Genomic DNA, 16696 nt, shown 5'->3' with positions numbered 1-16696 from the left:
AAAAGAGGGAATGTTTGGATGAAATGTGAAAAGTCTAGGGAAGTTGAAGAGATGATTAGTCTAGAGGAGGGGGCTGGGAGGGTTGTCAGTGGAAGCATCTGTACATGCTGGTCTCTCAGTCCCCCTGTAGATCCCCAAATTCACCCCCTGTCCTACCTGCAGAACACGCGCCGACAGGCAGGGCGGATGATTGTACGTCTGTGTAGACTAGGCATGCGAAGTATGAGTTATCGTAGCTCCCGGTAGTATTGTAGACGCCCGACAAGAATATTCCCTCAGAGTATGACCACACTCTTAGCGTCAGTCAATGGCCAGACCCCATCTCACCTTTCAATAAATTACTCCTTTATAAAATAACTCCAATGACCCCCCTCCCCCCCCCTGTCCTGTCACCCTCCCCTGTTTACCCCATTTCAGCCTTCCTCTAAGCAGCTTCAAGTCCAGAAAGGGGCCTCACCTATTTATGAATTCTTGATGTTACACTGAACTCCTGTCGACATGTTTTTGTTTGTATATAGTCCCTTTCCCGCCCTCCGCTTACCCACTGTGGTTTTTATTATTTAATGCTGGATAAACCGATTCACGTCTTGAGTAGTTGCCAGTCTCTTAGCACAACTGTTTGGCTTGTACAAATGCTTTGCTTTTGTTTTTCTATTAAATATCTCTCAGTACTCAAAAGTTGCCATGTCTGGTGTGCTTTACTGATGATTGTGGAGTTTTATCTTTCTGACATAAATTGCAAAGGAGCAATAATGAATGTGAAATGTCCACCACTACTTAGATATTTTATTACTAAATAGTACGTTTTCTTTGCAGTTTTCCTAAAGTGTAAAAAAGGAACATAACATTAACAGTCAGGTGAATGAAGGTAAAACCTGCACTACTAGTTCAGTCCCTCTCAGCAGATCAGTTTGCATTTTGCAGTCAATATTTGCATATTCAACGGAGTCACAAACTCCTTTCTAAGCTGTGTAAATGTCATGGTGTTTGACATTTACTATTGACAGAACTGTTGACAGGAAATGTGTGTGAACACTTGAAGATAAAAAGCAAGGCAAACTTTATTTATATAGCACATTTCATACACAAGGCAAATACAATGTGCTTCACATAAAAGAAAAGCGTAAACCTGGCAATTACAGTGGAATTTTTTAACTGTTAACTGAAGGTCTTTCCCATGGTGGAGTGATAAAACTACGACCTCCAGATGATTATAAGGAAAATAGCCACCAATATAAAAGTTTTGAGAAAAGCAATTTCTGCGTTTTACCTTCAAAGATCCTATCTTCATATACTGTATTGATACTGACAGCCTAAACATGGGGGTAAAGTATTCTGCAAATAAAGAGTTTGGGTGTGTTTACTGCACTTCATCCCTGAGCCAACCTTGGAAACAAGTTAAAACCAGTTAAAGCTCAACTGAACTGAGGCTCATTATGCCGCTGAGGCCTGGGGCTGAAACAGAAACAGGCTGTCGGAAAGCAAGAGACAGCTGGGGAAATGTTTTAGGGGAAATGTTTTAGGGGAAGGTCCCTGCTTTTCTGAAACCGCACGACACTCTGCTGTGAACCGTGTGTTTCACAGGTGTGTGTGACGGAGAGGGGGATGGAAGAAAATAAAGTCTGCGGTCGAGCGTGTGTGTCAGTTCACTCAGAGACATGTATATGTTCGTGTCAGGCCGTGTATGTGTGTGTGTGTGCTGATGTGAGGAGTGTGTTTGCGAGTCTCGAGAGAGTTCAACGGGTTAAAACTTCTGGTGAGAAAAAGATTATTGCATACTTGGTGTGTGTGTGTGTGTGTGTGTGTGTGCCTACGGCGTTTTACTGCCTAAGCTAAATTTACACAGCTGCTTGACAGAAGTCAGCACATTGAGCTGACTCGAAACTACACACACACACACACACACTCCTCCCATGACAGATTCCACAGTAGTGAGGCCTTCCCCTCCTGAGCAGGCACAGATAAGAAGATCCGCCCTAGCTGGAGGCGTAAAGAGAGAGAGAGACATCTGATCCTGTTTGCTGCTGTATAACCAAACAATTAAGAAGATTTATTATTGTTGAATATACATGAATTAAACTTGATGCTGATGATTGGTTCTGGCAGGAAATTAAACTTGTAGGCCTACATCATCTGGCAAAGTGGTGACAGTACACACAATATAACAGACGAGAAAGGCAATGCATCACATACAGTTTGGTTGATAATTAATGAACATGCTTTCTATTTAGGCTATTCTCTGTGATTGTTCCTCTACTGTTGTGTGCCTGCTCCTGCAATGTAAGACTTGAGTACAAATACAAGATGGCAGAGGAGGCGAGGCAGAGCTGTGTGAGGGGAAAAAGATCAATATAACGACCCAGACCTCTGGAGATAGAGAGAGAGAGAGAGAGAGGGAGAGAGAGAGAGGGAGATGTTTAAAGATAGGGGTTTCCCTACGTGAGAGATGACCTTACAAATCAAAACAGAGGCTTCTGCTGTCAGACAGGTATGTGGAGTCCAGTTACTGTAAGTGAAGCCTCAGGTTCATTCCATAGAGCACTAAATGTCCATTTTGAAAAAAAAAAAAAAAACGCAAACTTAAAGTGGCAATCTTCAAATTCCTTCTTTGTTGCTCAGCGCTCATTGCTGTGGTGTCTCTGCACTGCTCTTCCCAGAGATCACCTGTCAATCAAACAGTGTGTTACCTACACACATTTGAAAAGCACCATCATTTGTTTTAATTGGCCACCATCCATCATTTTATACAGTAAGATGCTGCTTTTTGCACATGATGGATATCTCTTTCTGGGACAAAACTTGTCAATGTTTTAAATGGAAAAACACGCAGCAGATCACGGGTGTGTTGGCGGACATGATTCCTGTCTTGTGGCATTCCTCTGCAAGTGGGAGCACAACGGCTGCTTTCAGTCAGTTACTCACAGCAGTGTGTTGGTGTGTCATTTGTGTTTCCTCTCCCAATAAGACAAGGGCAGTGGATGGCCAGAATCTGTGTGTGTGTGTGAGTGTGTGTGTGTGTGTGTGTGTGTGCTGGGTTTGGTACGTGAGATTTTCATGACGTTGGTCTGAACTGAAGCCTCGCCTCACACACAGCACAACACACAGCAGGCTTTGTTATGAAACTTCAAGGGGAAGCGTCTGGGGACTGAAACATGAATCAGTGAAACAACACGCTGGTTTCTGTTTTACACACGTGTTTAAAGGGGAATAACAGTGAATTTTGAAATAGCTCATGACAAGAGGAGGTTGTGCTGCAAGCTGTTCACAAGTAGTAGAATATGTACTATACTGGTAATAGCCCCTTTCACACATGCAGCCTTTTCCGTAAATGTAGCTGCAGGCCTTCATGTGGGGAAATGAGCCGATGTCGAAATGCCAGTAAATGAAATTTTTTTTTAGATGAAAATGTCGACGTGGAAATAAGAGAGATCCTCGGACTCCGGGCGGACGGAGAGATTTTTTTGGAGTGTTTTCATTTTTTATTTCTTTTTTTTTTTGCCCACTGTGTTTTCAAACTGCAGAGACTCCGGCGGTTAAACGTAATTTCCGGGAAATGACAGCAGTTCAATTTAAAGTTCAATTGAAACGACAATTTTATGGGTTTCATGTGTGAAAGGGGCATTTGATAGTGGATGGTGGATTCTTGTATTTCACCCATAAGTCCACCTCTAGTTTATTTTTCTTCACTGTAATCATATCAGTGTAGAAGTGGGCTTTAAGCCATGCGGGTGAAACCAGTCTAGCGAGTATAAACAAACAGAAACAGGCTTGAAGCATTAAAGTGCGGCGTATTCAGACAATCCACAGCTATATTTCAAATAGCATCACATGGCACACACTTTTATTTAAAGTTCCATCTGTTTTTAATTGTATCTTTGTTTGTTTGTTTTTAGTTGTACCTGTTTACCTCATATATTACCTTTTATTCCTATTTTCTATTATATATATTTTTTAAATTTATTTTTATTTTTCTATCATTCATTGTGGTAGTTTCACATCACTGCTTTTGGGTTTTATTGTATGTAAAGCACTTTGTAAACATTGTTTTTAGAAAAGTGCTATACAAATAAAGTTATTATTAAGTTATTATTACTTATGGCATTTGGCTCTCCAAGGGCTTGTAACCTAGTAACGCTGTAAGACTATTCATAGTTACATATACATACGTTTGCCGACTGTAAGTCAGCGATCGCCAAGCACGCGATGACACATTCTAATATTCTGGCCCGGCTCTGGAATAGACCCACACATCTATTCCAGGCCGACCTTCACTGTATTAAATGGTGGATGAGACCTGAGACGACATGTGTGAACCCCATCTGGAGACCAAAACTGCGTCACGTCACATGGGAAGAAGCGGAAGAACGGGATGACGTTTCCTTGCTACAACTTGGAAGCGTTCAAGTGTTTTATTTATGAATTTGAAATATAGATTTTGCAGATATTGCTCGCTTTTTCGTAAGTAGAGTTGATCGTGTCAGTGGGAATGTAACTGATCATTTGGATTTCTATTATCTTGGGCTGCCGACATGCAAGTGGGAGAAATCGGAGCGTACAAAACATTCCCACGTGTCCTACTTCATGCTTTTTTTTTTTTTTTTTTTTACCACTCGGCAGCTCGTATTTACGGTAAATCCGACATGATTTGAACGCCACAGAAGGGTCGGTGGTTCTGTAGCGGTGTAGCGGTCGAACCATAATAGGTGCTCGCTCTGTTTTAAGATGAGATGAAACTTTATTGATCCCCGTGGGGAAATGAGATGATTGCAGCAGTAAAAGTAATGGATCTTGGCAGGGAAAAAAGACAAACAGAAATAGTGCAAATACAGCAGCTGCAGCAGATCCTGTGTATTAGGAAACAGTTTTTCCATTTTCCATTGTTGTGTGTGTGCATGTGTGTTTGGGGGGGGGGGGGGTCACAGCAGCAGCATGAAAAGCCCGTCCACGTCAGCAGGCCGGCAGCACTTGAACAAATGACACTTTACGGCTCAGGCCATTTGTCAACAGGATATAGTAGACACACACACACATACACACACACACACCCTCATAAACTCCATGTGGGCCTGGCTGACTAAGCCATTAACTGCCCCTGTGATCCAGCTGAAGTCGGTTAACGTCTGAGTGTTGTGATGAGTTAGAGATAAGAATCAAACTGAAGACAGAGAAAAGGCAAATTCTTCCACCTGTTCACTGCTTATTGAACCAGCGGAGCAGTTTGGTTACGACATTTACAGTTTCCTCTGCAGTCGGCCTTTGTGGGTTAGAGCGTCATCCTGTACACATCTGGACTGGCTGTTACATCACATCCTGTGTGTCTGTAAATGTTTTATCACTGTGTGTTTAACACTTCGCCTTTCTGTTCTTCCGCTGCATGAATAAACTAAACTAAACCTAGAAACTGTGAATCTAGATAGCAGTATGTGTCATTTCTCCAACGGTGGAACTGATTACAATTACTCACATTATTGTACTGAGTAGCTTTTTCCTGTACGTCAGTAATTTTACTTTTACTTTTACTAAGTATGTTTTTACTGAAGTATTGTACCTTTGCCACCATTTGCATCACATCCATTACAGAGCCCAAATGTGTCGGCTCTCCATAAGCTTTGCATCAGAAACCGCTCACAGTCAGCTGAGAACAGAAGAGTGATCATAAGAGTAAACTATAAAAGATCACATCATTTTTAAGATCTACAAATAATGTAGATGGTGTGAATGGTGAGGTTGATTCTCATGACCTGTGATACCAAAACAAACAAATGCACTGAATAAGACAAAACTGCAATGCAGATACCATTATTATTATTATGTGAAAATGATGACTATAATGTGAAAGAGTACATATGGAAACACAATAAAGATTTCATCAAACATTGTTCTCCTATGTAAAAAGTAACTCAGTATCTTTTACTTAAAGGTCCGGCGCAATGAGAATTTCTCAATGTCATGGTATAATTTAACAAAGACCCTGTTAATGTAAAGTACCCAAATGATTATAACTGTGGACTGTGGAAATTTGACTAACGCTCTTTGAAAAACTCTCCCTCCGGTTTTCAACAGAATCAAACAGATTTAGACTTCCAATCTACTTCCTGGTGTAAATGATGTCACCTGCACCCAGGTTTTAATGAATGCTCTGATTGGTCGACAGTGTGCATAGTTAATCAGGTGTCCTGTAGTCTGTCAGATGTCCAGCCAGCCACTTGCCAAACTAGCCAAAATCTCTGCCTCCATTGTTGCTGGGTGTCGAATTTCCAACTCTGGATGTTTGTTCCCGAAGACAGAAATATTGAGTGTGCTCACATGCTCACTAATAAACCAATTACAGTAAGGCGATTCTCTCATTATTCAAGTGTTCATGTAAACAGCAGAGTGAGATTTCTTGGGATAAAAGCCGTTATCGCATTATGAGAAACCTGATTAACACAGCTAGGTTTTTACACAATCTTTTACATCTGTGCATGAGAGCAAACGTAACCGGAGAGAGAACAACTTCCCCGGAAGCAGTAAACATCTAACATGGCGTGGCATGGCGACAGCCAAGACTCACTTTTGGACTGATGGGGGAACTGTTGAAGTGCAAAGTAATGAGACACAGAAACCAGACCAGATGAAAGTAAGCTACGTGCTGCACGAGGATGTTTGAGTTTTAAGTCACTTCCATGAGGAGAGAAATCCAACTCTGACTGAATCATGTGAACTGGGGTTTTCCCCGTTATCGCATTACTAGAGTGCATGTAAAGGCGTCAATCGGATTATTGCCATAACCTGATTATTCCCAGTTACCTGGTTATTAGTGTGCATGTAAACGCGCTCATTGGCGTGCAGTGGAGGCACAGTCATAGGGAAGGTTCAGCTCTCACTCAGTCCTACAAGCTTTGTACCATCTGACCATCAAAAACTGAGCAAAACGATGCTCATTGTGTTAGAAATCAACATCAAATATTTTCCTGACTGAGTTGAAATCATTGCACTGGGTCTTTAAGTTGATTTTTATACCAGCAAATTCACCTCTACTTCAAGTAAAGTTACAGTGGGCTACTTCCTCATCAGCTGGATATTTTGGTACTTCTTCTTTCACATGTAACCCAGTCTGGTCTGACCCAATGCCCCATCTGCTGAGTGAGTCACAGTGCGATGTTCAGCTAATATCCTGCAGAGGATCTGAGGAGCTGAGCTGATTAGAGAGCCAGAATTACTCCCAGAAAGTGGGACGACACATTCCCTCGCCGCCGTGCCTCGACGCACCGTCTTTCATGCTAGGCGAGTTGAACCTCACCACATGTGAGAGAGCAGCATTCCTCTTTCTCTCTCTTCTCCCTCCCGCTCATTTCAAGTCTAACAACTCATCAGGATCCACACACTTTCATCTGGTTCAGCTGGATTGTGAGAGGGCAGGGAATTAAAGCTTTCAGTCAGCTTGGCACACAAGTAGTTAGGGTGTGTGTGTGTGTGTGTGTGTGTGTGTGTGTGTGTGTGTGTTGTGGGTGTGTAGTGGGTGTGTGTACTGAGTCATCTCAGGTCGTAGTAACTGGAGAGCTGAAATGGGCAGAGAGAGAGTAGAACCATGTAACAAACCCTCTGCTGTGGTTTTGTTCGAGTCACTAGTGTTGACATTCCGCTGATAGAGGAAGTGAGTAAATTTCTGAGAAGCAGCCATTGATAAGAGGAACAGAGACTCTCTTGACCTGGAAAAAAAGTCAAATTTCTTGATAAATTAGAATAAGGGGAGGTGTTTTGCTGTGGACTTTCTGTGTCGGGGAAATAAAATAAATGAGGGTTGTGTGGCAATGCCATTGTATTTCCTCAATCCTCTCTTTGGGTCATTTGAGTTTATGTGTCCACACCCACATATACAGCAATATAACTCGTTTTAAAAATAGGCAGTCTTATTCTTCAACTATTTTTTTTTTTCTACCAGTGGGCGATTCGTTTCCCTTCTCTTCAGCTCTGGAGCGACCTCTGGTGTCGCTTCTTCGAACTGCAACCAAAGATGTTCGATTAAAATGATGAGTCACTCAATGGCAAAAAAAAGAATACAAAGAACGGTAGTGGCCGTGTTTCATGGAAGCAGAGACTGTCAGAGATTTTTTATTTTTTACATTTTTTTTTAAAGTTTTCTGACCATTCTGTTACTGATAAACATAGCAGCAACATACATTTATTTTAGCGCTCGATATTAACAATGCTTTTGGCTTGTTTGTAACTTGGCCCTTTTAATAAACCGTACATGTATTTATTGGAGGATAAAGACGGCCGTATTTTCCATGAAACAACAGTGGCCGAGTGAGACCTCTTTCCTTTTCCCTCCTCTCTGAACTTCTACGTCATCAGCAGGACTCACATGACTTCCGCAACAACAAACCTCCAGTGTGGCGGAGTGGAGCATGATACAGACTCTGAGCGGAGTTGGCATTGTATTTATCGCAGTTTGTGCTTACGTGACTTTTCATTACGAGCCGAGGCAGACAGTGGACAGGTCGGTTTGAGTCCTACCTTCTACTTTATGCTGTTTGCAACGTTTTTGATTAGACGGTGGGTTAGCTTAACTTCTCTAAATTAGCTAGCTAGCCCCCGGTACGTGCTGTGCTCTCTCAGAGCTACGCCAAACTCCATTTAAAATGTTATTCTTGTTAACATGGTCATTTTTAAAAATCTCCAAACGTTACGTTACACACCTCCTACAGCATCACACAAAACCTTTTCTAAATCATTAGGATCCACAGGTACTTACGGCATACAAGTGATCCACCAAGCAGTTGGTCTTTCAGTACAATCTGAACTTTTGTAAAAGTTTGCAATGCAATGTGATAAACCTATGTTTCCAGTTTCTTTTCATCGCTTTATCCTAAGTTACCTAACGTTAAACTAAAAGTCCATGGTGTTGAACGAAAGGACAAAAATGTGACAACAGACTAAATTTAAAATATGATTTTAATGACTTAAAGGTAGATATTCCATCCAACCTCCTGAATAGTAACACATTATTAATAAGAAAAGCTTATTATTATTATTATTTTTTAAGTACATTACATTGGTCTGTTCCCCGAAAGTGAAAGATACAGATGTTTTATCCTGTTGCTGAATATTTTAAGGAAAATATTAAATTTTGAATCAGAACCATGTGCACCTTCTGTTCTTTTTCTGCCAAAGCACAAGTCAATTTTGGAAGGATATAAATGCCTGATTATCCTTTTAAATAAGTTTGAACATATCAATATAGGCTACTTAAACAAATCTGATGCATCAGCTCTAAGATTGTCAAACGTGGTTATACTTATGTGTAAGTAGCCTACCATATACATGTTTGTAAGTGGGAAAGTATTAAGCCTTCTTCTTTTTTATGAATGATTTATGAAGACTTACTGTATATCCCTTAAATTAATGAAATGTATATATATAATTGGTTAAAAATGTCCATCCATGTCTCAATTCAATATTTACAAATTTGATTAGACATGTGCCTTGCCTTGCCCATTTTGTTTTCTCTTCTCTTTTTGGTTTTATTGTCTTGTCAACCATATCCTTTCATCTCACCCCTAAGCTCCACCCCTCTCTCAGCAGGATGTCCTCTGCTCTTCTCCGTCATGTGATCTGGGAGTCGGAGGGGCTGGTGGCCTACTTGCACCCCCGGCCCTGGACCCCGGGCTCGGCCGTCCTGGAGCGGAGGACTCCCGGCAGCCCGGGGGGCGGCGTGTTCGACCTGGAGGAGCGGGAGTACCTGTCCATGCTGATGGGGGCCCGAGCGGTGGGGGAGCTGCTGTGTGAGCGGCTGGGGGTCCGGAGGTGTGCGCTGGTCACCAGACCCCACAGAGACACACCTGCGCAGGTGAGAGCTTCTCTGACCCGCGGATCTGTTCAGGGCTGGCTGACTGTAGGGTCTGATGGATGCGGGTTTGTGAAGGCCGATACAGATAGTTTTGGATTGAAGCTGCTGATAGCCGATGTTTTGTGCCGGTATTCAATATCTTTAAAGTATTCAGTGTCAAGCATTCAAGCATTCCCTCAGAATTGTATTCTTGTCAGGGTGAAGAAGTCTCTGAAACAGCATTTAGACCATCATGGGACACTAAAACTCTCCACTGAAACCTAACTAATGAAATTCTTTCAGATGGGTTAGGAGCTCCTATAAGGCAGAGCGAGGCAGTTTTTACTAAAGGTTTTACAGACTGCCAACCCTGAAGCTGCTGAGTAAAATCATGTCTTCAGCTCCATCATATCAGCAGTGAACAATATTGACCGATTTGCAATCACTCGGTCGAGCACAACAGTGATGACAACCAAACAAGAAGCTTCACAGAACGTGAGATAAGAAAAGCCTCCTGCAGAATGAAGCGGTCAAAGCCTTCAGGTGCACAGTTTAGAAAAAAAAAGAAAAGAACAAGAGGAGAATCATGCCAAATATAGAGGTACTGTATGTCATCATGAACATTTTTACTATATATTAACTATCTAATGGTAAGTTGTTCAATGATAGTTGATAGATACGTATAGGTAGCTTTAGCTTGATGGGTTTCAGCACCCAGCTGAAACTTATCTTAAAAATGTAAAACATGCCACCAGTAGTTTATGTTTCACCTAGATTCATTCATGAAATAGAAATGGTTCCAGCTTACTCCTCTTTATCAGATAGTGAGGGATCCTTTATGCTAACAAACAGGAACTTTTGGTTTAACTGAGGCCCCAGTAATATCTGTACATTGTACTCCAATATTGATTGTAATAATGATTTGCCATTTTCCAATCCAGATTGATTTTCATATTTGCAGTGAGGCTGCATTTTTTACTACAATCTATAGTTGCTGGAGAAAATAGTGTTTTATATGTTATTTCACAAGAAACAAGGTTTTCAGGCTAATTAATAATGATTAATAATAACAATAACTACCCAGTAATTCTTCTATTTATTGCTAACAAACCGCTGTTGCTGCTGGAAACGTAAAATGCATCACTTCTTGTGCGCCAGAGGGTTTTTACCGGGAAAGACCTACCAGACGCCGGATGTTTAGAGCAGCAAAGCTTTTATGAACTCGTTATAGTTTGAATCACAATTGTGTTCTATCAGTCGGTGATAGAAAGTAGCAAAATATTTCGATCCGGTTTTGTCTCACGACCTTTATTTCGTCTCACAACCTTTATTTCGTGGCCCACAGATCCGTGTCCTCCCGCTGCACGGCCTGGACTCTGAGTGGCGCCCTCACCTGGCGGGAGAGGAGGAGCACCACCCCTACGACCCAGGATACTGCACCTCCAAGAGCGCCCCCTGCTGGACCGACTCCCGCCTGGCAGAAGTCCAGGCCAGGATCCGGGCCAAGCTGCCGCTCCCCGAAGCCCCGCCCGACCTCACCTTCCTGGGGGACGATCCCGCTCACCCCGGCCTGTTCTCGCGCATCGTCCGCGGGGAGGAGCGGCAGTGGCGGGTGTGGGAGGACGAGGGTCACGTGGCTTTCCTCACTCCTTTCCCCAACTCCCCCGGCCTCACGGTGCTGGTCCCGCGACGACCTTTGACCTCTGATATATTCAGACTAGAAAAGGGGGATTATGAAGGACTGGTGCTGGCGACCCGGAAGGTGTCGAGGCTTCTTGAGGAGGGGCTGGGAGCCTCGGGGGTGGGGCTAATTTTCGAGGGCTTTGAGATCGACTATGCCCACGCCAAGTTGATACCACTACTGCCCCCCCCATCGTCAGGAGAAGGGGACACCACCGCTAAGACGCCTCCTGCCCAGTTTTACCCCATCTATCCTGGGTATGTGACCTCAGAAGACGGTCCTGAGGCCAGTCTGGAAAGTCTGAAGGAGTTACACGCCAAAATCACTCAGAGTTAAACCTGATAGTCTAATTGCTAGATATGTGCTCAACACGGTCTCAACATTATCAGACTTTATCAGCCACCATTAGCTGTATTAGGAATTCATCTCTGCCCTAGGAATTCTATTTCTTTGCACATATGACCAAAGTGACACAAAGAAAAAGAGATTTCTTGTCATACGCAATATTATAACTTGAAGAAGACCAGTTGTTGAAATGTGTCTGTTTTTTTGTATTTAAAATGAATGTGATCCTTTTGAAGATGAACCATTTTTTTGCGCTTGGTGTCTACGCTGGTCTGGAAAGTCTAGAAACATATGGAAAAAGAATATGATCGCTGATCTTGAAAAATTCAGGATTGGCACAAAAAATCTGGAAAAAAATCTCGAAAAATGTTGTCTTTCAGTCCTGATAGAGACTGACCACATATTTTATATAGTTAGGCACCAACTGTCATTTTAACAGATTGTGGTATTTGTAGAAGAATAATCTTCAGCTGTAGAATGATTTGGCCTAGTTGACCGTCATGTCACCCAGCCAATATCAACATATACAGTATATCGTATTGAACAATGACCAAAATCTTCAAATTCTGTGAAGCACTTAAGGTTTAGAAAAAAGCCTGAAATTTTGAAATGGGAAATAGATAGGAACCTTGATTCTAAACTTACTAATACTTGACCATATATCCTACAAGCACCCTTTGCCTTTACATCTTGGATTTGTGTATATGTGAACCTCCAGAGACTTCTCAAACTAAGGTGTAATACTGTATACTGTTAGAAAGTGAATTTGTATGTTATATAGCTTACAATATATGATGCCAAATAATTTAAAAACCAATGATGCCTTACACATTTTTCATATTGCTACCAGAATAGCAGTTATTCTGAATTTCATTTATACCAAAATGAGACTCACTTTGTATGCATATTTTCAACAATGAGCATTTTTTATTCACTCATGAATAAAAATATTTAAAATTATCTGTGTAAAATATTTTTTCTTTCATAATCTAAATATGAATAGCAACAAGACAAAGCATGCTGTGCAGCCCTATACATTCTTAGCATATATTACATACTGTAACATTTAACATATAAACACTGGAAAACATAATTTATAGGCTAACGCTTTGGTCAAAATAAAGGCATAAATGATATCTCTTGCCAAAGATCATTCGTCAGAATGAAATTTTCCACAACTTTTATATATATACAAATCTGATGTTTTACGGACTCCAAAAGAAGAGCACATTTACTACATACCAAAACAGTAGATACCCATTTTGGAAAAACAAAAAAAATTACCCGAGTGTCTTTATTCAGTATCTCTTAAATATAGAAGATCCAGTCAACCACAGACATGTTACCCGCATATTTGCTTGCCTTAATTAATTGCATTGCATTGTTTATGTAGTGAGTTCATCACTCACATCGTCTGCATGCCCACTCATTACACTGCTGCTAATTGGTCCCACAGTGTTTTTGATTATGAGGCTTAATTAATGACTGGCTAAGTGTTTAATTAGTGCTCTATAAACAAGGCATTGCCCAAGGCCGTCATTAAACTGGAGAATAAGAGGCGTGAGTGTTGAGGGGAGGTGTTTCTAGAGCCGGTTCCCATGGAGACCGTAGAAAAGAATGGACTCAACTGGGAGCGTTTTCTCTTAAAGGAATAATCCACTCTCAGATAATCCTTCACTGTTGTGATGTCCAATACATTCCAGGACTTATTTTGTGATGAAGTGTTGTAATTTAATCTTTTGGTGTACCCACTTTCCCTCAACCTGCCTCATCTACTTCTACTTCGGTTAGTGATTTCCTACATTTCCCAGGATGCCTTTCGACAACCCCTAGAGAACGTGCCTGAACTTGTTGCATTTCAGCTGTGGGTTATATGTGTAGGTGGAGAGAGCGATAACGGTTGGAGAGCAAGAGAGCAAGAGTCGCACCCCTTACTCAAAACGCATCATGCCTTGTTGCTGCATTGCATTCTGGTCTATTGAGGCTACTGTCGGTGGAGAAATTGGTCTCTCTCCTCTTCTACGATGGATTTCTCCCTGTATGATTGTTGAACGTCGGTGCAAAATGGTGAGTCTAGAAAGAAGCCATCGCTCTTTGATTCTGAGGGACTGACATCAAACCTGATGTTTACTGTTGATGTTTTGACAATTGAAAATGTTTCTGCTATCAAACTCCATTGTGGCTGCTGGAAATATCTGGACATGACGTCATATTGTCTACATTTGCCTAGTTATATGCGGGAATAAGAGAAATACTCCACCAAACAAAAAAATGGACCCGGACATGCAAGGTACATCGCCAATAGCTGTTTTTAAAAAAAAATAATGTTAAAGTGTTTTAGGGTGGATTTTTCCTTTTTATCACAAATCACCTCCTACCATCCTCCTTTTGTTTGAAGAGATCTGAGCGAAATAGATCGGTTTAGGCAAGAGAGTACTAACAGTGGCAGTGTCCTTCAGTACACATTGATGTACGTGGATCTGTGTTTTCAGATTCTCACAAGTTTCCAAGACGGAGTTCATTTTTGATTCATCACACCTTCACATCTTGCGGCTTCTTAGCGGGGCTCCTCCCACAACAGCCTCCTTCCATGCGGTCCATCTTGGTGATGTAGACTAGGGGCTCGATGCTGCAGCTCAGATCCATGATGGAGAACACGCTGATGCTGATCTGACAGCGGAACGCCACGAACGAGTAGTAGGGCACGAAGGGCATGAGCGCCACGGGGGGCAGGTAGTTGCCCACGATGATGGCCAGGATGATCAGCACCATTTTGAAGGCCTTCTTCTTCACCGGGTGCATCGCCTCCTTTCCCGCCACAGAGCGGCGGAGGACCCAGATGACGGAGATGTTGCAGAAGACCATGATGGCAAAGGCGGAGAGGATGACGCCGCTGAAGACCTCGTTGACGCTCATGACTCCCAGGGTGCACTTGGTGAGGCCGTAAGCCAGGATGAGGCCCCAGACCACCACAGAAACGCCGATGCGGATCTTGTTGTCACGGATACCGGTGAACACCACCGGGTGGACGACGGCCATGTAGCGGTCCAGGCAGATACACACCTGGGGCAGGAGATCAGGAAAAGAGGATTACTGTAGTGTATGCTGTTTGGCGAATGCTTTTATCCAAAGCAGATGAACTCATAACTTTCAGTTTTAGATCTGACAATTTTTAAAGTGGGAAAACTACTTTGGCGCGTCAAACCTGTGTGAAGAAAAGAAGGTTCCACACAAAAAAGTAGTGCAAAAATTGCGTTTTTGCACTACTTTCATTTATCTGCCTCTAAAAGTCTCTCATCAATCCCCAATGTAGATGTCTTGCACCTCTTCTTTTTTCAGGACAAACAGGGCTTCTTGAAAATGAAGTAACATTTGATGTAAATAGTTGCACTTAAGACTTACTATGGGTAATATCAATGTTAAATTTTAGTTCCACCTTGCAGCAACCTGTTAGAAAATGCATTTATGAGAGTTATGTATCTCAAATATGATAGCTCATTACAAAATGCAAAAACATCAAGTCAGTGATGCATGTAATGTGGATGGTCTAATTTACAGCAACTACAGTATATGATTTACTTGCTGTGAGTTGAAAACAGTATTATATCCACTATATAGTAGGCGAAAATTGTATCCCCCATTCACTTTTATCTGAGTCAAGCCATGTCTCGTTCACATGCAAACCCTATGAAAACCATTGCGAGTGTAAGTGCCTTGCTCCATCTATTGAGCTACACAGGAACATGTTATTGTACATTATCACAGGTAACAGGATGAGGAAAGTCCGTCGTTCCAGTCAGTTCCACTCATTCTATGCCACAAACAAGTCCTGAATATACTATGGTAATATTTATGCTTTGGCCTACATTTAACGATGCAAATGATTCATTACAGCACATATCACTATAGAGCTGCTGTAGTCTCTACAATATGCCTCCATAGAAGAAGAGTTTCCTAATCTGGTGTAGATTATTGTAGAGACAAACTCACCAGGAAGAGCGGTGCTACGTCCTTGACCCCGTAGGCAAACCTCTGGAAGTACCAGATGCGACTGTCGCCCAGCAGCAGCCGGTTGACCATCTCTATGGGCGTCATCAGGCAGAAGTAGGCGTCCAGGATGGCCAGGTTGAAGATGAAGATGTCGGAGGTGGACGCGTCGCTCTTCTTGGTGGCGATCTGCCAGATGACCAGGGCGTTACAGGGCGTCCCCACCGCCAGGTTGAACACCTTGACCCCGAAGTAGAAGATGAAGCCGTAAGGGGCCACGGCGCACACTGGGAACTGGTACCATGGCGGGGGGCCGCTGGGGGCTCCGGGGGTGGTGGAGTTCACATAGAGGTCATGGCTGGGATTCACAGTGGTGTTGAACATGGTGGGAAAGAAAGGCTGAAGTTGGAGGAAGAGGCTTGAATGCTGTGAGAAAGAGAAGGGAGAAATAGGGAATCAATGGATTTGTAAACTGGTTTTGATTCTCAACATTGACCTCTACAGAATGCTTGTTGCATTGTCATTGTCATATTACTGATATTTCTAAATATTCATACTGATGAAAACATCTGCATCACTCTAAAATACAGTAGTGCTTTACAACCCAGTCACTAGATTTCAACACCAGTGATTACGTCCTTACTTCCGATCCAAAAGCCCTGAATTTCTCTGGATTGACGCACCAAAATGCAGAAATAATTTGTGTCGATGCCGTTATTTCATTATTTATTCTTTGTTCAAGTCCAAATGCTCCATATCTGTCTACGGTGATGCCCCCAAAGCACCTTAAAGAAAACTATATAACAGAACCAAACATCAAATGAATCCATCTTACCTTAACAGAGTTTACAGTGTCTTCTAAAAAGTAAATA

The 16696-nt window shown here is 42.2% G+C and overlaps 2 protein-coding genes across 5 annotated transcripts; one reads left to right on the top strand and one right to left on the bottom strand.

Moving 5' to 3' along the window:
- Nucleotides 1-8379: 8379 nt before the first annotated feature.
- Nucleotides 8380-12753, top strand: LOC139920602 (uncharacterized). 4 transcript variants are annotated; one of them, XM_071910644.2, is made up of 3 exons: nucleotides 8380-8538; nucleotides 9568-9832; nucleotides 11157-12753. In XM_071910644.2, the coding sequence occupies exons 1-3, from the start codon at nucleotides 8510-8512 to the stop codon at nucleotides 11826-11828; spliced, it is 966 nt and encodes a 321-aa protein (XP_071766745.2). In that variant the 5' UTR covers nucleotides 8380-8509; the 3' UTR covers nucleotides 11829-12753. The 4 variants fall into 4 exon arrangements, with proteins under 4 accessions (XP_071766745.2, XP_071766744.2, XP_071766743.2 ...); XM_071910643.2 differs by having other exon boundaries at nucleotides 9565-9832; XM_071910642.2 differs by having other exon boundaries at nucleotides 8384-8482.
- Nucleotides 12754-14369: 1616 nt separating this feature from the next.
- LOC139920584 (G-protein coupled receptor 4) lies at nucleotides 14370-16208 on the bottom strand. The gene is made up of 2 exons (XM_071910623.2): nucleotides 15828-16208; nucleotides 14370-14900 (listed from the first exon to the last, which is right to left on the bottom strand). Exons 1-2 carry the CDS (start codon nucleotides 16206-16208, stop codon nucleotides 14370-14372), a joined length of 912 nt encoding a protein of 303 aa, XP_071766724.1.
- Nucleotides 16209-16696: the final 488 nt, after the last annotated feature.

This window comes from Centroberyx gerrardi, chromosome 3 (assembly GCF_048128805.1).
Source record: "Centroberyx gerrardi isolate f3 chromosome 3, fCenGer3.hap1.cur.20231027, whole genome shotgun sequence".
NCBI classification, from domain to species: Eukaryota; Metazoa; Chordata; class Actinopteri; order Beryciformes; family Berycidae; genus Centroberyx; species Centroberyx gerrardi.
The sequence above is the reverse complement of the archived record's forward strand: the minus strand, read 5'-3'. Positions and strand labels throughout refer to the sequence as shown.